The sequence below is a fragment of the Polypterus senegalus genome, chromosome 13 (genome assembly GCF_016835505.1).
Source record: "Polypterus senegalus isolate Bchr_013 chromosome 13, ASM1683550v1, whole genome shotgun sequence".
NCBI lineage: Eukaryota > Metazoa > Chordata > Cladistia > Polypteriformes > Polypteridae > Polypterus > Polypterus senegalus.
Window position 1 is genome coordinate 121,609,694 of NC_053166.1, and position 25,183 is coordinate 121,634,876.

At 38.7% G+C, this 25,183-nt stretch overlaps 1 protein-coding gene across 1 annotated transcript in view; it reads left to right on the forward strand.

Annotated features, from left to right (window-relative positions):
- Positions 1-25,183, forward strand: part of LOC120542468 (electrogenic sodium bicarbonate cotransporter 1-like) — a 42,801-nt gene that overhangs the window by 14,286 nt on the left and 3,332 nt on the right. Inside the window, exons 5-21 of the mRNA XM_039774967.1 lie at positions 161-318; positions 415-502; positions 765-919; positions 3,367-3,477; positions 3,711-3,885; positions 4,073-4,206; positions 4,473-4,747; positions 9,151-9,218; positions 10,160-10,336; positions 11,692-11,805; positions 12,213-12,374; positions 12,508-12,686; positions 12,951-13,023; positions 14,713-14,781; positions 17,530-17,703; positions 19,324-19,479; positions 23,008-23,077. Of these exons, the coding sequence (XP_039630901.1) occupies positions 161-318; positions 415-502; positions 765-919; positions 3,367-3,477; positions 3,711-3,885; positions 4,073-4,206; positions 4,473-4,747; positions 9,151-9,218; positions 10,160-10,336; positions 11,692-11,805; positions 12,213-12,374; positions 12,508-12,686; positions 12,951-13,023; positions 14,713-14,781; positions 17,530-17,703; positions 19,324-19,479; positions 23,008-23,061 (2,322 nt within the window). The 3' untranslated portion in view covers positions 23,062-23,077. The remainder of the gene's footprint in view (positions 1-160; positions 319-414; positions 503-764; positions 920-3,366; positions 3,478-3,710; positions 3,886-4,072; positions 4,207-4,472; positions 4,748-9,150; positions 9,219-10,159; positions 10,337-11,691; positions 11,806-12,212; positions 12,375-12,507; positions 12,687-12,950; positions 13,024-14,712; positions 14,782-17,529; positions 17,704-19,323; positions 19,480-23,007; positions 23,078-25,183) is intronic.

Below are 25,183 nucleotides of genomic sequence, written 5' to 3' on the forward strand. Positions count from 1 at the left end.
AGGTGTAAAGATGATATTTAGAATAAAGTTTTCAGTGGAATAGTACCAAAGGGAGTTTCCATAGGGTCACACCAATCACTTAGTTAGCAGGAAGCCCTATATTATCCAGCTTTCTTGTAATCTAATATAGGTCGTAACAGTTCTCATGTTTTCTTTTAAGCTGAAAAACAAGTTTAAAAAAAAGATACCAGAAGGATCAGAAGCGTTCAACATCCTGGTTGGGGAAGTGGACTTTTTGGAGAAGCCATTTGTGTCATTTCTCAGGCTGAAGCAGGCTGTATTGCTGGGGGAACTTACAGAGGTTCCACTTGCTACCAGGTATTGATTTCTAGGGAGGTTACAGGAGAAAAACAATGGACATAAGTAGGTTTGTACCTTTATATATATTTTCTTAATTCTTAATATTTCTTTCAGGTTCCTCTTCATATTATTAGGCCCTCGAGGAAAAGCGAATGCATATCGTGAGATTGGGCGTGCTGCTGCAACTCTGCTTACAGATGAGGTAACCTTCTAATATGAAAATGGATGGCAGCCATTTTTCCATCTAGTAACTCATTTGATAGCTACACTAAGGCTGTATATCCTGCACTTGAGTGTAATCAGAACACTGTGTGTAAATCAGGCTGATAACCAGCAAGGGGTGGAAAGGAACACTGAAGGCAAGGTATCTTTTCTACTCAAGGGTTCAGTTTGCTGTCTTTTATCTGAGTTTTGACTTTTCCTTTGAAAGGTTTTACAGAAATTTCATTTGTCTTTTCCTCCAGCTGTACCACAATGTGGCACTGAAGGCTAACAACAAGGAAGAGCTGATAGCAGGGATTGATGAATTTCTTGATGAACTTACTGTGCTGCCACCGGGACGCTGGGATCCCACAGTCCGCATAAAGCCACCAAAATATCTGCCTTCTCTTCACAAGAGGTATTTTAGTCTAATGTATCTGGCCACAATTCACTTGACTGGCTGCTTAGGGGCAGCTGTTATCTAGTGTCTCACTCACAAGACCTCCCCTTGTAGTAGTTATCATGCATGGATTCAATGGGTTTCTTTACTCATTTGTGCTATTGCTGCATACAAAGGGAACTAAATAATATAATATCTCTATATATAATCTTCATTTGGATCTTGATCTTTGTTTGTCCGCGAATGAATTAGAAGAAGAAGCACTAGATGGCAGTAGAGAGACAGCTAAAACATAGGCATTACATTAAGAATCTCCTCCAGGCTTATACTACTGAAGACTGTAGTACTCCAGTCACACCTCAGAACACAGACATTCAAACTAAATAAATTGTTGTGCTTTAAATTAACTAAAGAGATCTTCATTTAGATCTTGATCTTTGTTTGTCCGCGAATTCCACGCATGCGTAGACCACCTTCCAGTTTAGTACGTTGTTGCTATTCACGGATGTCAACAATGTGCCAGAATAACGAAAGGGGTGGTGGACAGTGTTACGCTGGTTAGAGAATGAGATTGCCGAAGATAAAAGGTATGTGCCTACGTAGCATATGAATGAAAGAAAGACAGTGGGTAAAATGAATGACAATGTAACAGCACGTTCCGGAAATTATTACTGTTACGTTGTAGCCGGTGAGTTCTGCGCGTCTTACAGTTGTAACATGGCTTGCTCACATGTCAGTGAAGTGATCCCTATTTATGATTTAAAGAGCCTGGATACCTATGTGTCCCCCATTTATAACCATTGCTCTGTGTATATTGCCTTACTCTTTGGATTGCCACAAAGCAACCTGCGAGATTGGAGAAAGGTTGAGAAGACATTGTGAGAGGAAACGATAGCGTCGTGAAAACGAGACGGACTGTGAACAGACAGAAGCAGAAATGCTCCTACACCACCACATAATTATTATTCGGACAGTGATTCCGAGTAGGCCGTTCCTATCGAATCAATGTCCAAGGGTTTTCTTTTGTAATTTTGTTTCCCTTATAAAAATCATAATGCTGTGTGATGAAGGGCCCAGTTCACGACTGGCAGCTGTGTTTAAACAGGGAGCCCTTCACAGACAACTTTAACACACGCAACGTAGTTGGGCGCACATGACTAGTAATATAATATAATATAATATAATATAATATAATATAATATAATATAATATAATATAATATAATATAATATAATATAATATAATAGAAAAGAAAAGAAAAGAAAAGGGGGCGGCATGGTGGTGCAGTGGTAGCGCTGGTGCCTCGCAGTTAGGATACCTGGGTTCACTTCCTGCGTGGAGTTTGCATGTTGTCTACGTGGGTTTCCTCGCACAGCCCATAGACGTGCAGGTCAGGTGCATTGGCAATCCTAAATTGTGCTTGGTGTGTGGGTGTGTGTGCCCTGCAGTGGGCAGGCACCCTGCTCAGGGTTTGTTTCCTGCCTAGCGCCCTAGGATTGGCTCCTCGTGACCCTGTAGTTAGGATATAGCGGGTTGGATAATGGATGGATGGATAAAATAAAAGCTGAACAGTGGCTCACCAAGAAGATCAGAGATTAATATGTTGTGTGGACACCAGGCAAGAGTGTGGTCAGGCTATGCTGTGTGATAATACTTGTGTTATCTCTTATGTGTATTCAGTTGCATGAATCTGTTTGTGTGAGTGCCTGTTTTTTAAAGATCTATTTGTCTATGTGTGTTTCTGCATGCCAGTTATGTGTTGGGTGTGAAAAGAAGACCTAAAAAAATTGCCCTGCCTTATGTTAAGGTGACAGGCTGTGGATCATGCAGGTGCACCTCCAGTTTGGGAGCCACTGCCTACACCATGTATAGGTGTTTCCCAAAGCCCCTTCCTGCTGCATACTGGGAGCTGCACTGCTGCTGAGTTGGCAGTTTGAAACATTAGACAGTGCACTTTTAGTCAACTTAAAGCTTGGTGTAACATGACAGCCTGAATGAACAGGGCTAGTACTTGTGACAAGATACCATGAGAAATTTAAATGATACTGCAGGTGTTTGGCTTGGTTTATCTGATGGAAAAGTGCAGTGCAATGGCAGAGTCCTTATTATTTTTATATAGTGTCTTTAATGTATTTTGCAGGAAGGTACATATGTTCTTAGTCACAAGGGGGCACCCTAATTGCCAAAAATTAATGTTCAGCTACCTACAGGGAATCAAAGAGACATAAATATTAATGGATGATTAATTTTACATTGTTTCTTTCTGAATTATGTTGCAAACCACCATACCCAAAAAAAAAAAAATGAATGCAAAAAGAAGTAGAGCCCCATACTATTTTTGTAAATTTGCTTGAATTGAATGATCTCATATTTTATCTTGAGACTTTGAGGTGTGCAGTCTTTCTTTCTTGTGAGGATGCTATATAAGAAAAGACTCATTGATTTTAACAAAATTGTAATTTTAGGATGCATGTGTATGCTAAAGGATCAACCTTTCACCTGAACAAGTCTACAAGCCACAGCCTGGGGCCTGGACATGTTCATGAGATCAGCGATGAAATGATGAAGACGGGGAGGTGAGACTAAGTGCACAGACCAGGCATCTGTCAGCAGCAGGTAAAATGCCCGGTGACTTTGGTAGTCAGGGTGCCATCAGGTGTTGACAGACCAGTTAGAGGGTATGCATCTGATCTTGTTTAACTCAAGGTGGGGCAACATATTTTGGAATGATGCATTGTGCCCCAGCTTAAAGAGCATCCACTTAGTGGCACATAAATATTTTTGAAATCTTTTTATTATTTTTTTCAAGGTTATTTGGAGGTTTTATTAATGACATCAAAAGAAAAGCTCCTTGGTACTGGAGTGATTTCTATGATGGCCTAAACCTACAGTGTTTGCCAGTGATTCTGTTCATCTACCTGGCTACAGTGACCAATGCCATCACTTTTGGTGGGATGTTGGGAGATGCAACTGATAATTTCCTGGTAAGTAATAGTGAAACATGCTAAGCAATATGGCAATTATGCACTGTATGTGACTCAAAAAAGGTTGTCCCTTAGCTACAAATACCAAAGTGTAAAAAATACAACAATGGGGCACGTAGGTACATTTAGGGCCAGTCAACGAGCCTTTGTGCGTACACGTCTCTAATTGCAAGCTGCTCTCTTTCAGGGTGTGCTGGAGAGCTTCATTGGGACTTCAGTGGCCGGGGCACTGTTCTGTCTCTTTGCAGGTCAGCCTCTCACTATCCTGAGCAGCACTGGGCCAGTGCTCGTCTTCGAGAGACTTCTCTTCAACTTTTGTAGGTAGGCACCCTAGGGAATCCAAGGAATGTTACTGGTCACTTAACAGAAAACTGGCACTCATATGCTTGTTTACTGCCTTTGTCTTTCTCAGAATGCTGTTGCTTTTATTTTATGCTTATACTGGTTGCTTCAGGAGGGTGAATCCAAAGGAAAAAGACTGCTTTGAACAGCCAGTGAACACAAACATTATACCGTGTAATGCCTTAAGTACTCATATGGTCCTTAATTTATTTAAGCATTTCTTATGTAATTCTCCTTTATCACAGGCAGCAGGAGCTTGACTATTTGGAGCTGCGACTGTGGATTGGTCTCTGGACAGCCTTCTTCTGCCTTGTCCTGGTAGCAACAGATGCCAGCTACCTAGTGCAGTACTTCACACGCTTCACTGAGGAGGGTTTCTGTACACTTATCAGCCTCATCTTCATATACGATGCCATAAAGAAGATGCTGAGCCTGGCACAACAATACCCAATCCATGCAGGTTACTTTGAAGATGAAAGTACACAGTACAGCTGTACTTGCACTTCACCTCTGCTTTCAGGTTGGTGTTTCTGAACTAGTGCATATGGCACCTCCAAGGTCACCTACTATGTGCTGTGGAAGATGAACCCCGGGACACAGACAGACAGATACCAAATGTCCAAAAACACACACGTTTATTTCCTTCAGCACCTTCCCAACCAATACAGTGCACAAATCACTATGCAGCTCACAGTCCTTTTCCTTCTCTCTACTTCTTCTGCCGACTCCACTGCTCCTCACACAAGCTCTGTCTTACTCCTCCCGACTCTGGCTCATCTAATGGAGTGAGGCGGCACCCTTTATAGTGCCCTGGATGTGCTCCAGGTGCTTTCTGATAGTCTTCTGATGGCACTTCCTGGTGTGGCGGAAGTGCCGTATGAGCACCCGGAAGCAGTCTGTGTGTACCTGGAATTACTTCCAGGGGCACTTCCAGTTGTGGTGGAAGTGCTGTATTCCAGAGCTCCTTAATCCTCTGGGCGCTCCCTGGCGGTGGCCACAGGACCCAACAGGGATGAGCTTCCCAGCTCTGTTCCCATGGCCCCCATGCTGACCAGGGCCGCTGCCCTCTAGTGGCCCAGGGGAGGCATTGTCCCTCCCATGGTCCTTACAGACGTCCCAGCTGGGTAGGGTCCCGAGCCATCCGTTCCTATCATGAATTTGATCTTGCGGCCAGAACATTTCCTCTCCTATTAAATTATTGCATGAATGATACTTCATGGCCCTGTAGCTCATACATCAATGCTGGAGGGCTTCAGAGGCTCATACTATACATTCAACACTCAGTATTGATTTTAACACTTTCTGCTTTCAGCCCCCTGCAAGAAACCCACTGTATTAAAAGTAAAAGGCAAAATGTGATTGAAGTGTTAACTTTAAACCTCCAAGTCGTCAGCCCACTCCTCCCTTGATTCAATCAATGACCCTGAGTTAGTCACTTCGCCTACCAGTATTTCAGTTATAGGAATATGGAAATAATTGTACCATTGTGGGTTGTTTGTGGCTCTGAATCAAAATGTCAGTGAAATAAATACATACTGTATGTGCATTGTTCTGGTGACACAGCAGTCATTTGCTAGATAAAAGAAAAGAATTTTAAAAAGTAGGCATAGTGAGGAAAGAAATGTCCCAGGACCCAAGATGACCACTGATTCTGTACTTCATCCATTTGACTATCAATTTGTTTATTTTCTAAATGTGCTTAATACAACTTTGGAGCAGTGAGGTTGAAATCTATCCTGGTGGCATCCACAGGAAAGAGGCAACCAACCCTAAATCTTGTTTATATAGTGTCTTTTTCCGAGTGCACCATCACAAAGGTGGTTTATGGAGCAAAACAGGTTTACTGCACAATAACTTCCCTGCAGCCCTGCTTAGAATAAATCAGATTTAAAAATAGCTAGATGGATAAAATGCTATACAATATATTAATATATATTGTGATGAACACAATATATATAAAAGCACCCATCTATTCATTTTCTGATATCGTTTCACCTACCATAGGGTCACATGGGGCTGAAGGTTAGCAGCATTGGATGCAAGTATTGAGAATCAATGGAAGAAAGTGAGGAATTACTCATAGACTCTGTTTGGCCAGTATGTTTTTGGGTTGCAGGATGTAACCAATGACAATGAAAATCAGCAAAAACAAATAACAGTAAAAATGGAGCACTAGCAGATTCTTGAATGACTTTTCAATAACAGCAAGCTTCAGAAGAAACTTTGCAGAACTTTATAGTGAAAGTATTGAATGGAAAGTAGGTTACAAGACAATATAGACAAAAAAGATTCAACAGAGTAAAAACAATACATAATTATTTACAGGAAGAGCTAACAGTCCAATTTTATATAGACTCAAAAGCAGGGACTGTTATAATTGAAAAAAACAAAGATATAGCTGAGTGTATGGTTTAAATATGTGATTGTCAAGACAAATAGGGCATTATAATTAGGCCTAGGAAGAGTTTTAGTGAATTGAAGGTAAAAAGCTGACTGTGTCTTAATCAAGACTTCTGTGACAGGATTTGGAAAGCAAAAAGTCAAGTGTCAAACTATTATTTATATGTCGACTAAAGTATAAACACACATACTGTGGCTGGTGGATAATAACATTAGAACATTAGAATACTGTAGACAAGAAGAGGCCATTGATCCCAACAAAGCTCGCCAGTCCTATCCATTTCTTCCAAAAAAACATCAAGTCGAGTTTTGAAAGTACCTAACGTCTTACTGTCTACCACACTACTTGGTAGCTTATTCCAAATGTCTGTCGTTCTTTGTGTAAAGAAAGACTTCCTAATATTTGTACGAAATTTACCCTTAACAAGTTTCCAACTGTGTCCATGTGTTCTTTATGAACTCATTTTAAAATAACAGTCTCGATCCACTGTAACTAATTTTAAGCACTTCAATCATGTCACCTCTTAATCTTCTTTTGCTTAAACTGTAAAGGCTCAGCTCTTTTAATCTTTTCTCATAATTCAACCCCTGTGGCCCTGGAATCAGCCTAGTCGCTCTTCTGTGGACCTTTTCTAGCGCTGCTATGTCCTTCTTGTAGCCCGGAGACCAAAACTGCACACAGTACTCAGGATGAGGCCTCACCAGTGCATTATAAAGGTTGAGCAGAACCTCCTTGGACTTGCACTCCACACATTGTGCTATATAACCTAACATTCTGTTAGCCTTCTTAATAGCTTCTGAACACTGTCGGGAAGTTGATAGCTTAGAGTCCACTATGACTCCTAAATCCTTCACATAAGGGGTGCTCTCGATTTTCCAACTGCCCATTGTGTATTTAAACCTAACATTTTTACTTCCAATGTGTAATACTTTGCATTTACTGACATTAAATTTTATCTCCCACAAATCTGCCCAAGCCTGTATGCTATCCAAGTCCTTCTGTAATGATATAACGGATTCCAAATTATCTGCTAATCCACCTATCTTGGTATCATCTGCAAACTTAACCAGCTTGTTACTTATATTCCTATCTAAATCATTTATATATATTAAAAATAGCAGCGGCCCTAGCACTGACCCCTGTGGAACACCACTCTTAACATCGGCCAGTTCTGATGAGGTTCCTCGCACCATCACCCTCTGCTTCCTGTGTCTGAGCCAATTCTGCACCCATCTAAAAACATCACCCTGAACTCCCACTTCTTTTAACTTGATGCCCAACCTCTCATGTGGCACCTTATCAAATGCTTTCTGAAAGTCAAGATAAATAATATCATAAGCTCCACTTTGATCGTATGCTTTTGTTGCAACCTCATAGAATTCCAGCATGTTGACTGTTCAGAATAACTCCTGTCCTTGCCAGGTGTTGCTCAATCTTATTCTTAATAATTCCTTCCATTAATTTCCCTGTGATGCATGTTAACCTTACTGGCCTATAGTTGTTTGGATCTGTCCTGTCACCCTTTTAATATAATGAGATGTTTTTGCCATATGTAAATTCATATGACGCTCTGGTACATTAGCCTTCCTGGTACGGATCTTAACTGCTGAGTTCTGAAGATAATTCAAAATGAATTAGGCCAAAATACATTCTATAACTTATGCAGTGTCTGAGATGGCATCAGCTCCACAAAAACTCAATACATTTATAAACCACATGAACTGCAGTGTCTAAGCAGGACAAACCAGAAATCAGCTCCAGCTCTCAAAATGTACTGCTGTCTATGTGTGCTTACACCTAACCTGAACACATACATCTTGTTGAATCAACTGATTTTTGTTGTGCTGAAAGGCAACGGCAGTAAGACGTGGAGTAGCTGTATTATCATAATAGCAGGGAAAGGTATTTAGCTTCAGTAAGCCTTAGGGACACTCTTTCATTTCACAAGCATTCACGCTTAAAGGAAAAGTGCAGAATTTTTGAAGTCACATTTATTATGTCACCATTGTGTCATACATTCATTTACCCTGGAATGTTGCATTGTTAATTGAAACTTTAATTACAAAAATAAAATAGTGCCTTATGAAGCAGCTTACAATAGTGACCAATGAGGTACTAAAAGAACCATAGAACAAAAGCCTTATAATTTACCAGATATGTTAATTTCAAAGTAGAAAAATGTTCTGGTTTCAAAAAATATGCCTTTTGTGTTTTGGCGGTAAAGTGTGTTCATTTGAATAATGTGAACCTGGAAATAAGTTTTAATGCAGATTCTTAGCATATTCTTTCCTGAAGGAAGGACATGTATTCTCTTTTGTTCAAAGCAAATCCAGTGGTTGAAGTTTTAATGTTAGCAGCAGAGTGTGAAAGCTTTTATTGAGCCTATTGCAAGTGTTGTAGTGTAGAAAAATTTAGAAGTAAAACACCTATCTGTAGCTGTTTAGCTCAGCATTGCCATTTAGGTAAAATGCATTGGAAAAGTAAGGAGGATGACCAAAAAATGGATCTTCTTTTTTGCACAGGCAACAGCTCAGTGGACTTCAATCAAACACTTCTGTCAAGTCAGTACAGTACTGCAAGTAACATGATGGTAAGCAGATAAATTAAAGAAAAAAAATGACAGATTCTATTACTTTCACTGGTGGGACCATCCATGGTTAAATACAGTTACAGTTGATCAACCCAGTAATAACTGTGTAGTTTTTGAAGATGCCACTAGAGGGAAACAAAGGGAAATTGTTGAAAGACAAGTAGATAGATAGATAGATAGATAGATAGATAGATAGATAGATAGATAGATAGATAGATAGATAGATAGATATATACTTTATTAATCCCAAGGGGAAATGTATGAAAAGTATGTAAGTATGAAAGTATGTAACTAAAAAGCCAAAGATGGCCCTCCTAAAGTAAAGGTGCCAATACAGTATATACTGATGGCAAAAAGTAAAGCAACATTTTCTAAAATGAGTGAATTATAGTTTGCCTTCTTGAATCACACTGCTCCTATAAAACTAAGATGCAAAAAACAGCAGCAATAGTATCAAATTATAGAAAATATATAATGTTCTGTTTCTGAAATGAATGAAATCTGAGATCTTCCTGGATGCAGAAATTTTCCCCAGTTTTTTTCTGTTGTATGGTCCTCCTTTATTTCATCACATTTCTTAATCCTTATAAAGGTGCTGCTTTGACATTAAAAACAGCTAGCTAGACTCTTATGTCTCTCTTTGCCTGGATGCTCTTATTTTAGGCCAGTTAAGGGTGACACAATTCAATTGCTAAATTAAGAACCAGTGCTAAGCCATTAGAAGCCTTCATAGGCTAATATGGGCTTCATGAATAAAAATAAATCTGTGTCATATGGGGCAAGCTTGTGTTTTATTTTTTGACATATAGTATATGAATGTGTCTAATAAAGCTATCTATCTATCTATCTATCTATCTATCTATCTATCTATCTATCTATCTATCTATCTATCTATCTATCTATCTATCTATCTATCTATCTATCTATCTGTCCGTCTGCAGGCAAACTGGACAACATTGGGAAAGAAGGAGTGTATGAGACTTGGAGGTGCATTAGTTGGGGAAAGCTGTGCTTATGTCCCTGATGTCACCCTTATGTCATTCCTGCTGTTTTTTGGAACCTTTATTTTGTCTCTCATACTGAAGAACTTTAAAGACAGCAGTTACTTTCCACAGTCAGTAAGTGATGCATTTGTGTTCTCTCTAAAATGCTCAGATATTGCAGCCTGATGTTTTAAGCACCACACCTCAGATTCTGTAGCCCTCAAACACTGGGGATTTGTTAACCAGAAGTGAAGCTCCTTTAAATCTGAGAAGTCATTAGTGAAACTCCAGGCTGACTTTTTATGTAGCGCATCAGTGAGTCCCTAAGAACTGTGTGCTTGCAAAATACAAGACTGTACGTTGTGCTGTGTTATAGAAAGGATCCTCTCACAAAGGCTCTATAAATCAATTTTTTATGTGATATTATTATGACTGGAGGGTGGCATGATGGCGCAGTGGTAGCGCTGCTGCCTCGCAGTTAAGAGACCCGGGTTCGCTTCCCGGGTCCTCCCTGCGTGGAGTTTGCATGTTCTCCCTGTGCCTGCGTGGGTTTCCTCTGGGCGCTCAGGTTTCCTCCCCCAGTCCAAAGACATGCAGGTTAGGTAGATTGGCGATTCTAAATTGGGCTGGGTGTTTTTGTGTGTGTCCTGTGGTGGGTTGGCACCCTGCCCAGGATTGATTCCTGCCTTGTGCCCTGGGATTGGCTCCAGCAGACCCCTGTGTTTGGATTCAGCAGGTTAGAAAATGGATGGATATTATGACTGGAATCAATGCCTCTAATCCAACTGACATTAGATAGATACTTTATTAATCCCAAGGGGAAATTCACATACTCCAGCAGCAGCATAGTGATAAAGAACAATATTAAATTAAAGAGTGATAAAAATGCAGGTAAAACAGACAATAGTATAATGTTAACATTTACCCCCCTGCGTGGAATTGAAGAGTCGCATAGTGTGGGGCTGGAATGATCTCCTCACTCTGTCAGTGCAGCAGGACGGTGACAGCAGCCTGTCGCTGAAGCTGCTCCTCTGTCTGGAGATGATCCTGTTCAGTGGATGCAGTGGATTCTCCATGATTGACAGGAGCCTTCTCAGTGCCCGTCACTCTGCCACGGATGTCAAACTGTTCAGCTCCATGCCTACAATAGAGCCTGCCTTCCTCACCAGTTTGTCCAGGTGTGAGGTGTCCCTCTTCTTTATGCTGCTTCCCCAGCACACCACCGCGTAGAAGAGGGCCACAACCATCTGATAGAACATCTGCAGCATATTATTGCAGATGTTGAAGGACGCCAGTCTTCTTAGGAAGTATAGTTGGCTCTGTCCTCTCTTGTACAGAGCATCAGTATTGGCACTCCAGTCCAATTTATCATCCATCTGCACTCCCAGGTATTTATAGGTCTGCACCCTCTTAGACCTTCAGCACAGAATATCATGTAAAAAAAAATTAAAAAAACAACTTTGGTCAACTGCTGCTTTTCTTACCCTTAGGTTCGAAAGCTGATTAGTGACTTTTCTATTATCCTTGTCATTGTGACATTCTGCATAATCAACTTTCTTGTGGGCATTCAGACTCCACAGCTGCTTGTTCCCAGCGAGTTCAAAGTAAGTGTCACTCCTTTTTTCTTACCATGTCAAACTCAAAATATATGAGCCGTGAAACATTTCAAAGTGCCAACAGAAGTAGACATGCCCAGTTAATTCAGATGAAGTATTGACCAAAGGGTAAGTGTTCAGTATTCTTCATTTCTATAAGTACAAGTTAATTAATTTGCCTCCTTCTGTGTTGAAGCTTCAGGCAGCATATTGCAAAAGTCATTTCAAAAAGTCAGTTATTTTCAAAACTGCATTTGGACAGATGGGACCTTAGTAAAGAATATGAGCACAACCTGTTAGATGCCCCTTGAACTCTGTGGGCTAGTCATTTGTAGAGGAAATGCTGTGTAAGGCTCTGTCAAGCTATCTTAAGCAAATGTTTATGTTTGTAGTTATTAGCTCCTGTTGTTTTTCAGCCAACTAATCCCACCAGACAGTGGTATGTATCACCTTTTAAGATGAACCCATGGTGGCTGACTCTAGTTTCTGCTATTCCTGCAATTCTGCTAACCATCTTAGTGTTCATGGACCAGCAGATTACTGCAGTCATCCTCAACCGGAAGGAGCTCAAGTTAAAAGTAAGTAAAGGAAAGCAGCACACTCTGCCTGCCTATAAAGTCACACATTTACACTAACTGTGCACTCAGTGTCAGACTGATACACTAATCACAGAAGCACAGGCTGAAAGGCTGACACTTCCTTACTTGGCAGAAAGGAGCGGGCATCCATCTGGATTTCTTCTGGATTGCTGTGCTGATGGTTCTGATGTCGGTGCTTGGTTTTCCTTGGTACATATCTTCCACAGTCATCTCACTAGCTCACATGAATGGACTAAAGATGGAGGACTCCAGCTTGGCACCAGGAGAAGAACCAAAGTTTGTAGGAATTCGGTAGGTTAACTATTAAAGTAGAAATTCCACAAAGCAACATAATAAATGAGACGGAGTGTGAAAATAATCAATATACAAAGACTGCACTCCTGGCTGAAAGGATAAATGAAATCACTGTCCAAATAGATGCACAGGCCTATGTCATGATACCATGATGCTGGTGAGTGAAGACCTCTGTTGGTTAGATTTGTGAGTGAACTTTATCTAGGGAAAAGATTACTGTAGACTTTAAAGTGATGCTTGTGGTTTGCTGTCTTTCTGTAGGGAGCAGAGGCTCACTGGTCTGATTGTGTTCCTTCTCACTGGCTTCTCTGTCTTTCTGGCTCCTGTCCTGAAGGTAATACTGTTGCCTTTCTTAAATTTCACTTGTATGTTTAGCTGTCACAAAGTCTCAATTTTTCACAGCGAAACAAAAAACAAAAGTCCAAAATTTTTCTCCATGTATTTATAACCCACTGCTCATTACTTTAATGCTCATTACTCATTGCCTGCTACCTGGAAGGCTTTGCTCATGTAATATCATAATATACTAATATACTATATTTAATAATATCGTTTGTGTTTTTTAAAATGTTTTGACTAAGCTATATTCTAAGTTTGTAGCTAGTTTTACCTTGACAAAGATGTTTTTTGTATTTCAACTGTCTGTGACAGAAAAGCAAATTGAGTACCTATATTAGTGGCGCCAGGGGTGTAACAATCCATACTATCAAAGTTTTTAGCTTAAATCCAATATCTTAATGACAGATAGATAGATAGATAGATAGATAGATAGATAGATAGATAGATAGATAGATAGATAGATAGATAGATAGATAGATAGATAGATAGATAGATAGATAGCACTTTAAATAAATACATACACACACACACACACATATATACAGGTATATATATTCATATATATATATATATACCCACACTATGGTCTGTACCCTCACCAGAATAACTAAAAAGCAAGTAAATTAAAGATAAAGAAAACTTCTGACTTGGCAATCCTAGTCAGAGTGAGACATTATGCAGATGTATTGCCGTTGGTATAATGTAACAAGTTTCTGACACACTTCTGCTGAATATTTTGTTGGCTGAAAGTCCTCAGTGTTAGTGTGTCAGAGAGAGGATGTGCAGCATTGTTCATAATGGCACTCAGTTTAGTTTTCATTCTCTCCTTTGTTACTACCTTCAGGGGGGTCCAGAGTGCGACCTGTAACTGATCTTGCCTTTTTTATTAGCTTGTTAAAATGGTGGGCCTCTCTTGAAGTAATGTTACCAGCCCAGAACACAACAGCATAGAAAATTACACTGGCCATCAAAGAGCTGTAGAAGATGTGAAGGATGTCACTTCCTTCATTAAAGGACTTAGTTTTATGTGTCAGTGAACATTTTTGTTGGTTATTTTGTGTCTAGATTTGTGTTTTTGTAAATTATATTGTTGAATGTTCTGGTGGAGATGTCATCCCTTTTCCATTTTGAGCTTTTTTCTTGGACATTTCTGCTTTATTGTTTTGCAATATTATATCACTTCTGTGTTTCCTGTCTTTATCTTAGAGTATTGTCTACTTCTGTGCCACAGCCAACTGCAATGCAGAAAATATCTGTGCCACATTAAAGCTAGATACGTTCTTAAAACATAGATTGCTTCATACATTTAAAGAATACTGACATTTTCTTAAAGTTTTGCATTTGTTATTACTAACAATAGAAATTTATAGGACAATCCAGCCTTAACAGCTTGGACTTCTCTGCTCACTGCCTGAGTACTCAATACTTATAACATATGTCACTCTGGTGCTGTCCACTCACTTCCCACTTCTCATTGCTCACATTGTTCTTCACTCATTTTGCTTGCTCAATGCTCACTACTCACTCACTCCTTTGATTTCTTTGCTCGCCTCCTTTTTCCCAGTGCTTACAATATAGAAATTGATAAAAAATCATGGTTTAAGTTTTTTTCTTCTTATCTCCATCTTCGTGTTTTTTGTCTAATTTTTTAACACTTATTCCATGTGTTTTTGCTCCCTTTCAGTATATCCCCATGCCTGTTCTCTACGGGATTTTTCTGTACATGGGAGTATCTGCAGTAAGCAGCCTCCAGGTAACAATATATTCATTTCTGTACATGTCATGCAGCTCACTTTTAGGAATCATGCATTGCACATATCTCTTTATTAAATACGTTCAGTACATTTTAAGTGCTCACTAAGCTAAACTATTTTGCTGTAAAATACAATGCCTTCAGAAAGCATTCAGATTCACTTTTTACGCATTTTGTTATGTTTTAGCCTTATGATAAAATCATTTAAATTAATCCCCCGCCCCAAGTGACGCTTAATACACTAGAACAACAAAGCAACTTTACTATTTTTTGTCATATTTATTAAAAATAAATAATTGGAGATACCCTATTAACATAACAATACAGACCATTTCCTATGACACCAGAAATCTGGCTCAACTGCATCCCATTCTATTGACCATCACTGAGATGTTTCTACACCTTGTGTGGAGTCTGCCTATGGTTAATTCATTTGATGAAAGGCACACAGCTGTCACACACCTGCCTATAGAAGGTCCTATGAATGACTACTGTATATGCATCAGAGAAAAAAAGCAAACCATTAGATTTCAGGAATTTCCTGCAAAGCTTAGAGGCAGGACTGTGCTGAGGCACAGATCTGGGGAAAGGTACAAAAAATTTCTCAAGAGCACTGTTGCATCAATAATTCTTAAATGGATGTCATTTGGAACAACCACGAGTCTTCTTAGAATTGGCTGCCCAGCCAAACTGAGTAACTGGGAGGGAAGGACCTTGATAAGACAGGTGGCCAAGAAACCAATGTCTCTCTGGCTGAGCTACAAAGAACTTATGTAGAAATGGGGGAAACTTCCAGATGGTTAGCTACCACTGCAACACTCCCCTAACTTTATGACAGAGTGGCCAGTCAACACATGAAAGCCTGCTTAGAATTTGCAAAAAGATACCAAAAGGGTTCTCGGACTATGAGAAACAAAGTTCTTAGGTCTGATGAAACTATGGCTAAACTGTTGGGTCTCACTTCTAAACATCATGTCTGGAGGGAACCAGGTATCGATAACCCTCTGTGCAATACCATTGCAACAGTGAAACATGATGGTGGTAGCATCACGCTATGAGGTTGTTTCTCAACTGCAGTGCTGGGAGACTTGACAGAGTTTAGGGAAAGCTGAATGGAAAAAAGTACAGAGATTTCTTTAAAGAAAATCTGCTGTAGAGCACTCAAGAGCACTTTGGACCTCAAACTAGGCTGAAGGTTCAGCTTCTAACAAGACAATCATCCAAAGCACAAATCAATGACAACTCAGGAGTGGCTTAGTGTTAACTCTATGAATGTTCTTGAGCGGCCCAGCCAGACCCCAGACTTGAACCCTGTTGAACATCTCTGTAGGGACCTAAAAAAAAATTCCATCAACGGTTTCCTTCTCACTTGACAGAGACTGAAAAAATCTGCAAAGAAAAATGGCAGAAAATCCCCAAGGGCAGTTGTGCAGAGCTTGTAGTGTCAGACCCAAGAAGATTCCACACAGTAATTGCTGCCAAAGGTGCTTCCACTAAGTATTGAGTAAAGGATTTGAATACTTCTGCGGTGGGCTGGTGCCCTGCCCGGTGCTTGTTTCCTGCCTTGAACCCTGTGTTGAATGAGATTGGCTCCAGAAGACCCCTGTGATTGACCCTGTAGTTAGGATATAGAGGGTTGGATAATGGATGGATGGATGGATTTGAATACTTGTGTCAATGTAATGTTTCAATTTTTAATAAAGTAAAAATTTCTGAAATCCTTTTTTCACTTTGTCATTGTGGGTTATCAAGTATTGTTTGACGAGGGATAAATGAATTTAAATGATTTTACACAAGGCTAAAACACAACAATATATGAAAAAGTTAAGGGGTCTGAATATTTCCTGAAGGCATTGTATGAAAGCTATGCTCTTTTTATTTTTTCTACTTATACTACAGGTATCAATAGGGAAAGAATTTCAGCGGAGTCAAAATTTTTTCTTGCAGATTTCAACTGATTTACACATTTTAAACATTCCTTAATGTGATTTCTTCCACCTTTGGTCTGATGTTTACAGTATGTGTGTACAAGGCGGAATGCATATGGACTTAATGCAGATTGAGTGATTAAAAAGTCAGTCCAAAATAAACCTGATACAGTTATTACAGAACCCTATTCATTTAGAAGATAATCACACCATAGATTTTGCCTTACAGTTACTTACATACACCATGGGTGTACACTGCTTGACAGTAAAGTTTTGGTTTAAGATTTCTACTTGGAGCTTAACAGATTTAGTTTTGAGGCATCCCAGAAAATGATGTCTATCTGTGCGTTATTGTGTGTCTATATGTAAGAATAATTCAATATAAATTAAACTTCACGCAGTTACTAGCATTCTTAATGCATTTCAACACTTTTACACGTGTTATAAATATTAATGAATTAAATTGTACCTCAAATGCAGTAGTTTTTGGGAAGAACAATTTTTACTTTTTTTGAAAATATGATTCCACATAATAAAGCAGTGGCCAGCAATATTTTACTGTTAAGGTCACAGATTTATTTAGGAAATGTTGTGCTATTGACCATTAATTTTTTTGGTATACCTATATAAATTTTTATAAGAAATAACATCGAATTCTGAAGAAACCTCAATTGTTTTGTCTGTATCATTGGTCATTCTTTGCTCTATATAAGGATCCTTGGGTTGCCACTTGTCAGGACAGTATTATGCATGGTATTTGTTCATAATGACCAAGGTCAGTTCAGGCTTTTTTGACTCTCTCTTTCTCCTGTGTCTGTAGTTCCTGGATAGACTGAAGCTGCTCTTCATTCCTGCCAAGCACCAACCTGATCTCATATTTCTGCGTCATGTACCCTTGTACCGTGTACACATTTTCACCTTCATACAAGTACTCTGCCTTGTTCTTCTCTGGATCCTAAAGTCCACTTCTGCAGCTATTATATTTCCGATCATGGTAAGGGATGCTTCTCTCTCTCTCTCTCAGAGGCAATGTGATTTGAAAATAAATTGGAGTGAACAACCACTTTGTGAAAATAGGTCAATAAAAGTCAACTATCCATAAGTTTCTTTCTTTGTTGAGTCTGGTTAAATAGTACAAAGCTCTTCCAAGATACAGGATGATAGTCAGTTTGAAGAGAGCAACAGATTAAGTGATGCATTGGGCCAGCAGGACTGGGACCCCTGGCTGTGTGCTTTCTAATCAGCACCTTGGTAACATCAGCCACCCAGTTAATCCTGGTAGACCTAAAAATCTACTTTCAAATCCACGCTCATTGACTTTGCCTGCACTCCATTTTTCATGAGGAATCCTAACCAAGCTACCATCATGCAAAGACTGGTACTGAGTATAAGTAAAAATTTTCACTGTGGAAACTTTCCCTTTCCTAAAAAACAGGTAGAATTGTCCCTTAACTCAGCTGACAGACAGTTGCCAAATCCATCAAAACCTGGTCCCTGAGATGAGTCAAGTCAGTATGCACTTTCAGGACGTGTCAAGGTTGCATACTTTTAGCTTTTACTTGGAGTTAGCATATTTTCACTGTGTCTGTATGCGTTTCCTCCATGTATTCCAGTTTCCTCACACTGTCCAAATATATGCATGTTAGATGAATTGACAATGCTAAATTGGTCCTAGTATGTGTTTAGTTTCTGTGTTTGTTTGTGTGTGTTTGTGTGTGTATGTGTGTTCACACTGTGATGGGCTGGTGCCCTGTCCAGAGTCCTGCCTTGTGCTCTGTGCTAGCTGGGACAGGCTCCAATCTCCAACCTACAACCCTGGTTTGGATTAAGCAGTTTAGAAAATGTCATGATACTTTTCTCATGCCTAGTGGATTGATTTGTGCTTCCTCATTAATGCCACTAAAAGTCAGTATTTATTGCTGAATTGTTCTTATTCCCTTAAGGCAATGGTTCTCAACCTGTGGGGTGGGCCCCCCTAGGGGGGTGCGAAGTAACAAAAAGGGGGGCGCGAAGATGTGAAAAAAAAAAACAAGAATCAAAAATATGAAAAAAACATCTGGCGAAACCAAAACACATTAACTTAAACTACATTCTGATACTAGAACAATAAATATAGAGTTAAGTAAATGTTGATAAAAGTTAAGTAGGTATAATAAAATATGCATCTACATTTCAAAAAAATGTTGGGGGGGGGCACGATTAGAACTGTTATGAAAACTCGGGTCGCAAATACTTAAAGGTTGAGAAACGCTGCCTTAAGGTCGATAAAACCGCTTTAGTTATGCAGGAGTAGTGAGAGTAAGCTAGAAGTCTTACTTATATCTTATACCAAGCAAACGAAAAAAAAATCTGTTACAATGCTTTGCTGTTAAGAGTGATATTTCCAATCAGGACATTGCTCTTAGTATATTTTAAACCATTATTATTTAATGAAATGAATGAATAAGTGTTATTTTTTAAATCATTTTGAATTTGACAGCCTTATTAAAAAGATTACTGATGAATATAAATAAAATAGCACTTACAGTAACAAACATGTCAAGTAAGACAATTATTTTGTATCCGTTTAGAAAATGGCTACTTAAATAATCAAATTGATCCTGTTGGTCTTTAGTTACTTGCCTTGGTGGCAGTACGGAAAGCTATGGAGTGGATCTTTTCTCGCCATGATCTGAGTTGGCTTGATGACATTCTACCAGAAGAGGTCCACAGAAGTGATACACCACTGAAGAAAGTGACTCAACACAGCAGTGACTCAGACAGTGAAAATGTAAGTGAACTGTTGAAAAAACAATTAATTAAATTCCGATGCTACCCCCCTGACTTTCTTGACTTCTTTTCTAAGGCATTTTGCAAAATTTAAAATGTATACAGCATATAAGGGTAATTGTCAAAACATGCAAAGTTACTAGGTAATTGAAAATAACAGTTTTAGGTCCAAGAAAGTTTAGTTTAGCCAGGACTAGAAGGAAAACTACTGTGTGAAGGTATCAACAAAAGCTAAGTATGTTGAGTAGAGCCATACAGAAGGAAGCTTAAGCAGTCCTCATGTAAAAAGATAAGTCTTCAAGAGGCACCTGAAATATTGCCAGGGCATGAACTGAAAAACAGCACACATTTTTAGCACATCTGCAGAGAGGAGAAACATTTACTGAGCAGGGTAGAGAAGAAAATGAAGAAGAGAATTGTATTAAAGATACATAGAGAGACCTAAAACATGAAGATCCACACAAGGAGTGGTAAGTCAAGAAGTGAGTTTTACACATTGGGAAGCCAGTAGAGGAGAGTGAAGTAAAATAGTATTGTTGGTGTAGCAAAGAACAAAACAAAATAATCTTTCAGCAGAGTATATAAGATGGTGTAGCATTGGACCAACCAAAATGGAGCAAGAAGCTGAGTGTCTAAGTTAGTGACCAAGAGTCAGATATCTCTTATATATATTTTTTTCTGGTTCATCCTGCTTCCTCTTCAAAACTGGTCCTGCCAACATGCAGCTGACAGGGCATTTGTTTCCTCTTCCAAACCCTTCCCCACTCTGCCTGCGGCCTCCCATACACCCCCACGCCCATAGACATAGAATTACTAAACGCTGCATGACCAGCAGCATGGTACGTCAACATAGCCGCCATATTGCGAGTGGCACTGCCGTGGAGTGAAGCAATGAATAAAGATGTCGTCACGCATGTGCTGTTTGGGATTGTACAAACCGCTGTAAGCTCTAAACCAGATCCCGGGGAATTACATTTCATAGGTAAGGCTGAACAATTGTTTTGGTTATATTTGGCCATTAGAAAATCCCGTTTTATAATCTTAGCACTCAAGGTCACCTTAAAATAAAATTAAACAACATTAGTAAAATTAAAACAAGAGAATGATAAATCAAAAAGCAATAATTAGCAAACAAAGATAACTGGCAGTAAAAGTGCAAAATTCACAATTGGTATGCCAGTTTAAAAAGATAAGTTTTGAGGGCAGTTTTAAAATGTGTTATTGAATCAAGCTGACATATATGAGAGAGAAGAGAATTCCCGAGTTGAGGTGCACTATGAGAGACGCTCGAGCTCCCATAGCACAGAGTCTGATGTGTGGTACAGAAAGTCGAGCTGCAGATGAGGATCTGAGTGAGTGAGAGGAGTGTCAGTCTGTAGGACATCAGTGAGGTTGTGGAGAGCTTTAAATATTAAGAGCAGTATTTAGTATTGTATTCTGTAGTTAACAGGGAGCCAGTAAAGTTGAGAGAGAATAGATATAATATGTTCAGTGGATTTAGAACAGCAGGTTATTATCCTGGCAGCAGAATTTTGAAGAAGTGTTAATTGATGGATACGTGTTTGTGGGATGCCAGATAGAATTGCATTACAGTCATCTATACGTGAGGTGACTCGGGCATTAACCAATACTTCAGTACTGTGTTGCATAAGAACAGGATGAAGTCTAGAAATGTTTCAGAGATGGAAGAAGGCAGTTTGAGAAATGTTACTTAAATGGGAAGAATTATTTAAATAATAATTATTATTATTATTTAATAATTGCCATTATTAGTGTATAAATGGATATAAATAATTGCATGTAAACGATTTGCCAAAATCTGTTGTATGAAAACAATACTGTTTTAAACGTTATTGTTTTTTCATCAGAAAACCCGGTTTCCACGTCTACCTGTATTAGTTTAAATGTCACTTTTACCACTCGCGATAGGGTGGACGCACTGACGTATTGTGTCGACTGGGCAACACAGTGAATGCGGCATCTATCTACATATGTCTATGCCAACGCCGCTTTTCTCGATTCCTGTTTATCCTTTGGACTACTGCATTCCCAGCTCCTTGGTTCGTCCTGCTTCCTCTTCAAAACCGATCCAGCCCACACGCAGCCGACACGGCATTTCTCGTTTCCTATTTGTCCTCTTCCAAACCCTTCCCTACGCTGCCTTTGGCCTCCCATACACCCCCACACTGTTTTTCTCGATTCCTATTTCTCCTTCGGACTGCCAAACACCTATTCACAACTACATCTTTCAACAAGTATTTCTTTCTTTTTGATTTCTGAATTCCTTTCTCACCGTTTTCTGTTCCTATTCTTACACCACTGTATGCTACGGTGGGCGTCGGCTAGTTAGGAATGTTGTGAAAAATTAAGACAAAAAATGTATTTATACAAAAATAGTGTAATCTAAAGTGACATTGAGGTTACTGGTAATTTATGGGGTTTATAGGATCTCTGACATGTGTACTGAATACAGTAAAATTCTAACTTGCAAGTGGCATTTCAACATACAACGTGTTTCTATTCCCTTAGCATGACTACTTCACTTTGTAATTTCTGTATTCCTTACCTGAAAAATCTCAGAACATTTCTTGTTAGATTGAATATACAAGAAAAACTAACATTGTACTACAGTACAACTGCAGGCAAGGCACTATAAAACAATTTTGAGAGAAAACTCAAAACTGTTCAAATTGAACCTCTCAACCTTAAACATCCATTTTTTCTAAGGAGATGGTATAGAGGCAATTGCACATCTGAGTATGTGGAAACCCATCCATTTGTTTTGTGATCCAACTTTTACATTTTAGGATTAAAAACATTTTGGCATTACTGAGGGCGACATTCAAATTAATCTTGGATGAGACACCAGTTCACTGAAGAGAACACTAAGTAATTTTCACTCAGTTCATACAGGGCCAGTCCAGAATGGCCAATTTATCTAACATTCATATCTTTGGAATGTGCAAAGAAACCATTAGAAAAACCTACAGAGACTCCAAGAGGACATGTAAACTCCACTCAGATAATGACTGAATCAAGATTCATACCTAGGATGCTAAATTCATGTGGCAGAAGTGCAGCTAACCATTGTGGAGGAAAAATTGAAGAGGACATTTAAGTAAATTTTGATTCACACTCACAGACAGGGGGAGGCAGAAAGTTATGACATGTAACATATTAATATTATTCTGATTTTTAAGTACAATTTAGGATGCTGCTTTGGTTTTATCATGTCACTCATTTGGTTTTTTGGCTATAAGCTAAGCCCCTATTTTCTGATTACGTTCCTTTTCCTGGCCCTTTTCACTTTTCTTTGCCACTATTATTCCTCAGGCAGAAAAGTGAAGCTTTGCCTTCCACTGAAAACATTTTAAAGGACCATTTCGATTTGTACCAACCAATGTCTTCTTTTTTCACTAAATGTGGATTTCTAACAAAGACCTCACATAAACATCTATGAGTGTTTGTGACCCATCATTGTTCTTTAGAACAAGACAATTGAAATAATGGAAATGTTCTCTTTCAACAGTCAGAAATGAAGTATCAAGAGAAAGCTCCTGAAATCAACATCTCAGTTAACTGATTGAAGCTGAATGCAGGTTAGTGTTTTATACTATTGATTTATTGAATTTGTAACAATATTGTTTTATACCCTTATTTCTTTATTTTCTTGTTAAGAAATGTAAATATCCTGACTCAACTCATTTTATTCCAATCACCAAAAAGTTTTGATCATGTCAAATGACAAATAAACGGAAAAGTGGTAAAATCCTGGAATACTCAGTAAATGATATTTGCATGTTATGTCAGTGGTAGGCAGGTCAGACAGAAACTATGATGATGGAGTTTGTTAGTTTTCAAAACAAAACTGAAAACACAGCAGTAATTTTAATGTAAACTGGTGAAACAGAAACTATAATATAATGCTAAAAAGGCTAGATATAAACAACAAATTAACTTTATTTTAAACTTGATTGTGAATTCTGAACACATATATACAGTACTGTGTCCTGAGGAATTATTGATAGATTGACGTGTATAGACTGTGCTTTTAATTTTTAATTTCACGATTAGATTTTTGTGACTTATGTTTGTGATGGTTTATAGTTCGCTTCATTCTGATAGAGTCATCACCCGACCACCATCTTGGATTGCGACACCTTTATGTGTTGAGTTCTCATGCATTTGGCCATGTTGTGTATAGTAACTATGGTCACATGATCGGGTAGGGTGATAACAGTTGATACCTATTTAAGATGGCAACACACTCATCCAAACATTCTCTCTTTGTACTGAAGAACTCTCAACAATGAAACCCTTTCAATCAAGTTTTAGAATCAGAGGAAGTTAAAAGATGCTTCCAATATGACTTTGGTGTTAAGATCTTTGCTCTGCTCTCTGAAATATCATTCTCATTTTGTGTTTGATTTAATTGTTTGTTCTCTATTTTCCTACATGTGTTTTGACCTTTTTAGCTGCCATTTCACGCTGACCATTTGACATTTGACTTCATGGTGCTTTTTATTCACAAACTTTCCGGTCGCTCTTTTTTTCAAACTATCTTTAACAAATTCCATATGAATGCTGTCTAATGATGATGTTATAACTCAGTGGACATCATTTACAAACATTCAGATAAGGTTTTGGTTTTCCCACATCCGTTGATATGCCTGCTGCTGCTTGGCACTAACAGTTAGACCTTTATCAAATGAACTGTGTGTCTTTACTGCTATAATTTAAGTTCAAGTTCCAGTTTATTATCGTGTAGCATCTTTCCTGTACCCAGTAAGTAGTCATTCTTGAGTAAAACCCAACTTTTATTTTGGAGCTTACATTGTTATACCCTAATTAAAACTTTTGCCCTGTCTTCTTGCCTATATTTTTCAACCTAATTGCTTAAACTTATTCCCTGAGTTAATGACTACATTCTCACTTTCCCCTTATTCAATTACTTCAGATTGTGCAGTCTAGTGACATGTTACTATTCTGACTTTGTTTCAGTATCCTCAAGTGGTCTGCACTGCGGCACTGTACACATCTTAAAAGAATTATTGCTATTCGCATTCATCCCTAACACTCAGCCAGAACTTCCTTGTTTGAATGCTGAACAGAAAATTCACAATGGGTACCTGAGTGACAATTAAATCTCTAAAATGATTTTGGCCTGTAGTAGTGTGGAAAATACTTGAAAAATTTGGTCATGCTGACCCTTAGCCCGGACACTTAATCTGCAAACTTCAAGTGTAATGCTTGAAGAACATTTTTCAAAATACAAGGGTAAATAAAAATAAAGGCAATTTGAAAATGATGTGGTAACCTCAACAGAAAGAAGCTCATGAAATACAACACATTCATGATGGCTTGTTTGTAGTTTGAGCCCACACAGTGCAGTGCTCTGCCATTAGTCTAGTGCAGGGGTCCTCAATCACAGTCCTGGAGGGCCGCAGTGGCTGCAGGTTTTTGTTCTAACCCGGTTGCTTAATTAGAAAATAATTCTTGCTACTAATTTAATTTCATGGCTTGTTAATGCCAGGTAATTCTCATATTCTAGATTTTCTTTCCTTTTCTAAGGATATCATCCAAATGATTTGAAGGCTAAAATGGATGAGCAATGCATGATAAATACACACAGGTGTAAATGCTAACAAGCTAAATGGAGTAATGCTGGTCTCCTTTGTCGTTTGCATGTTATTGCTAATTATGAG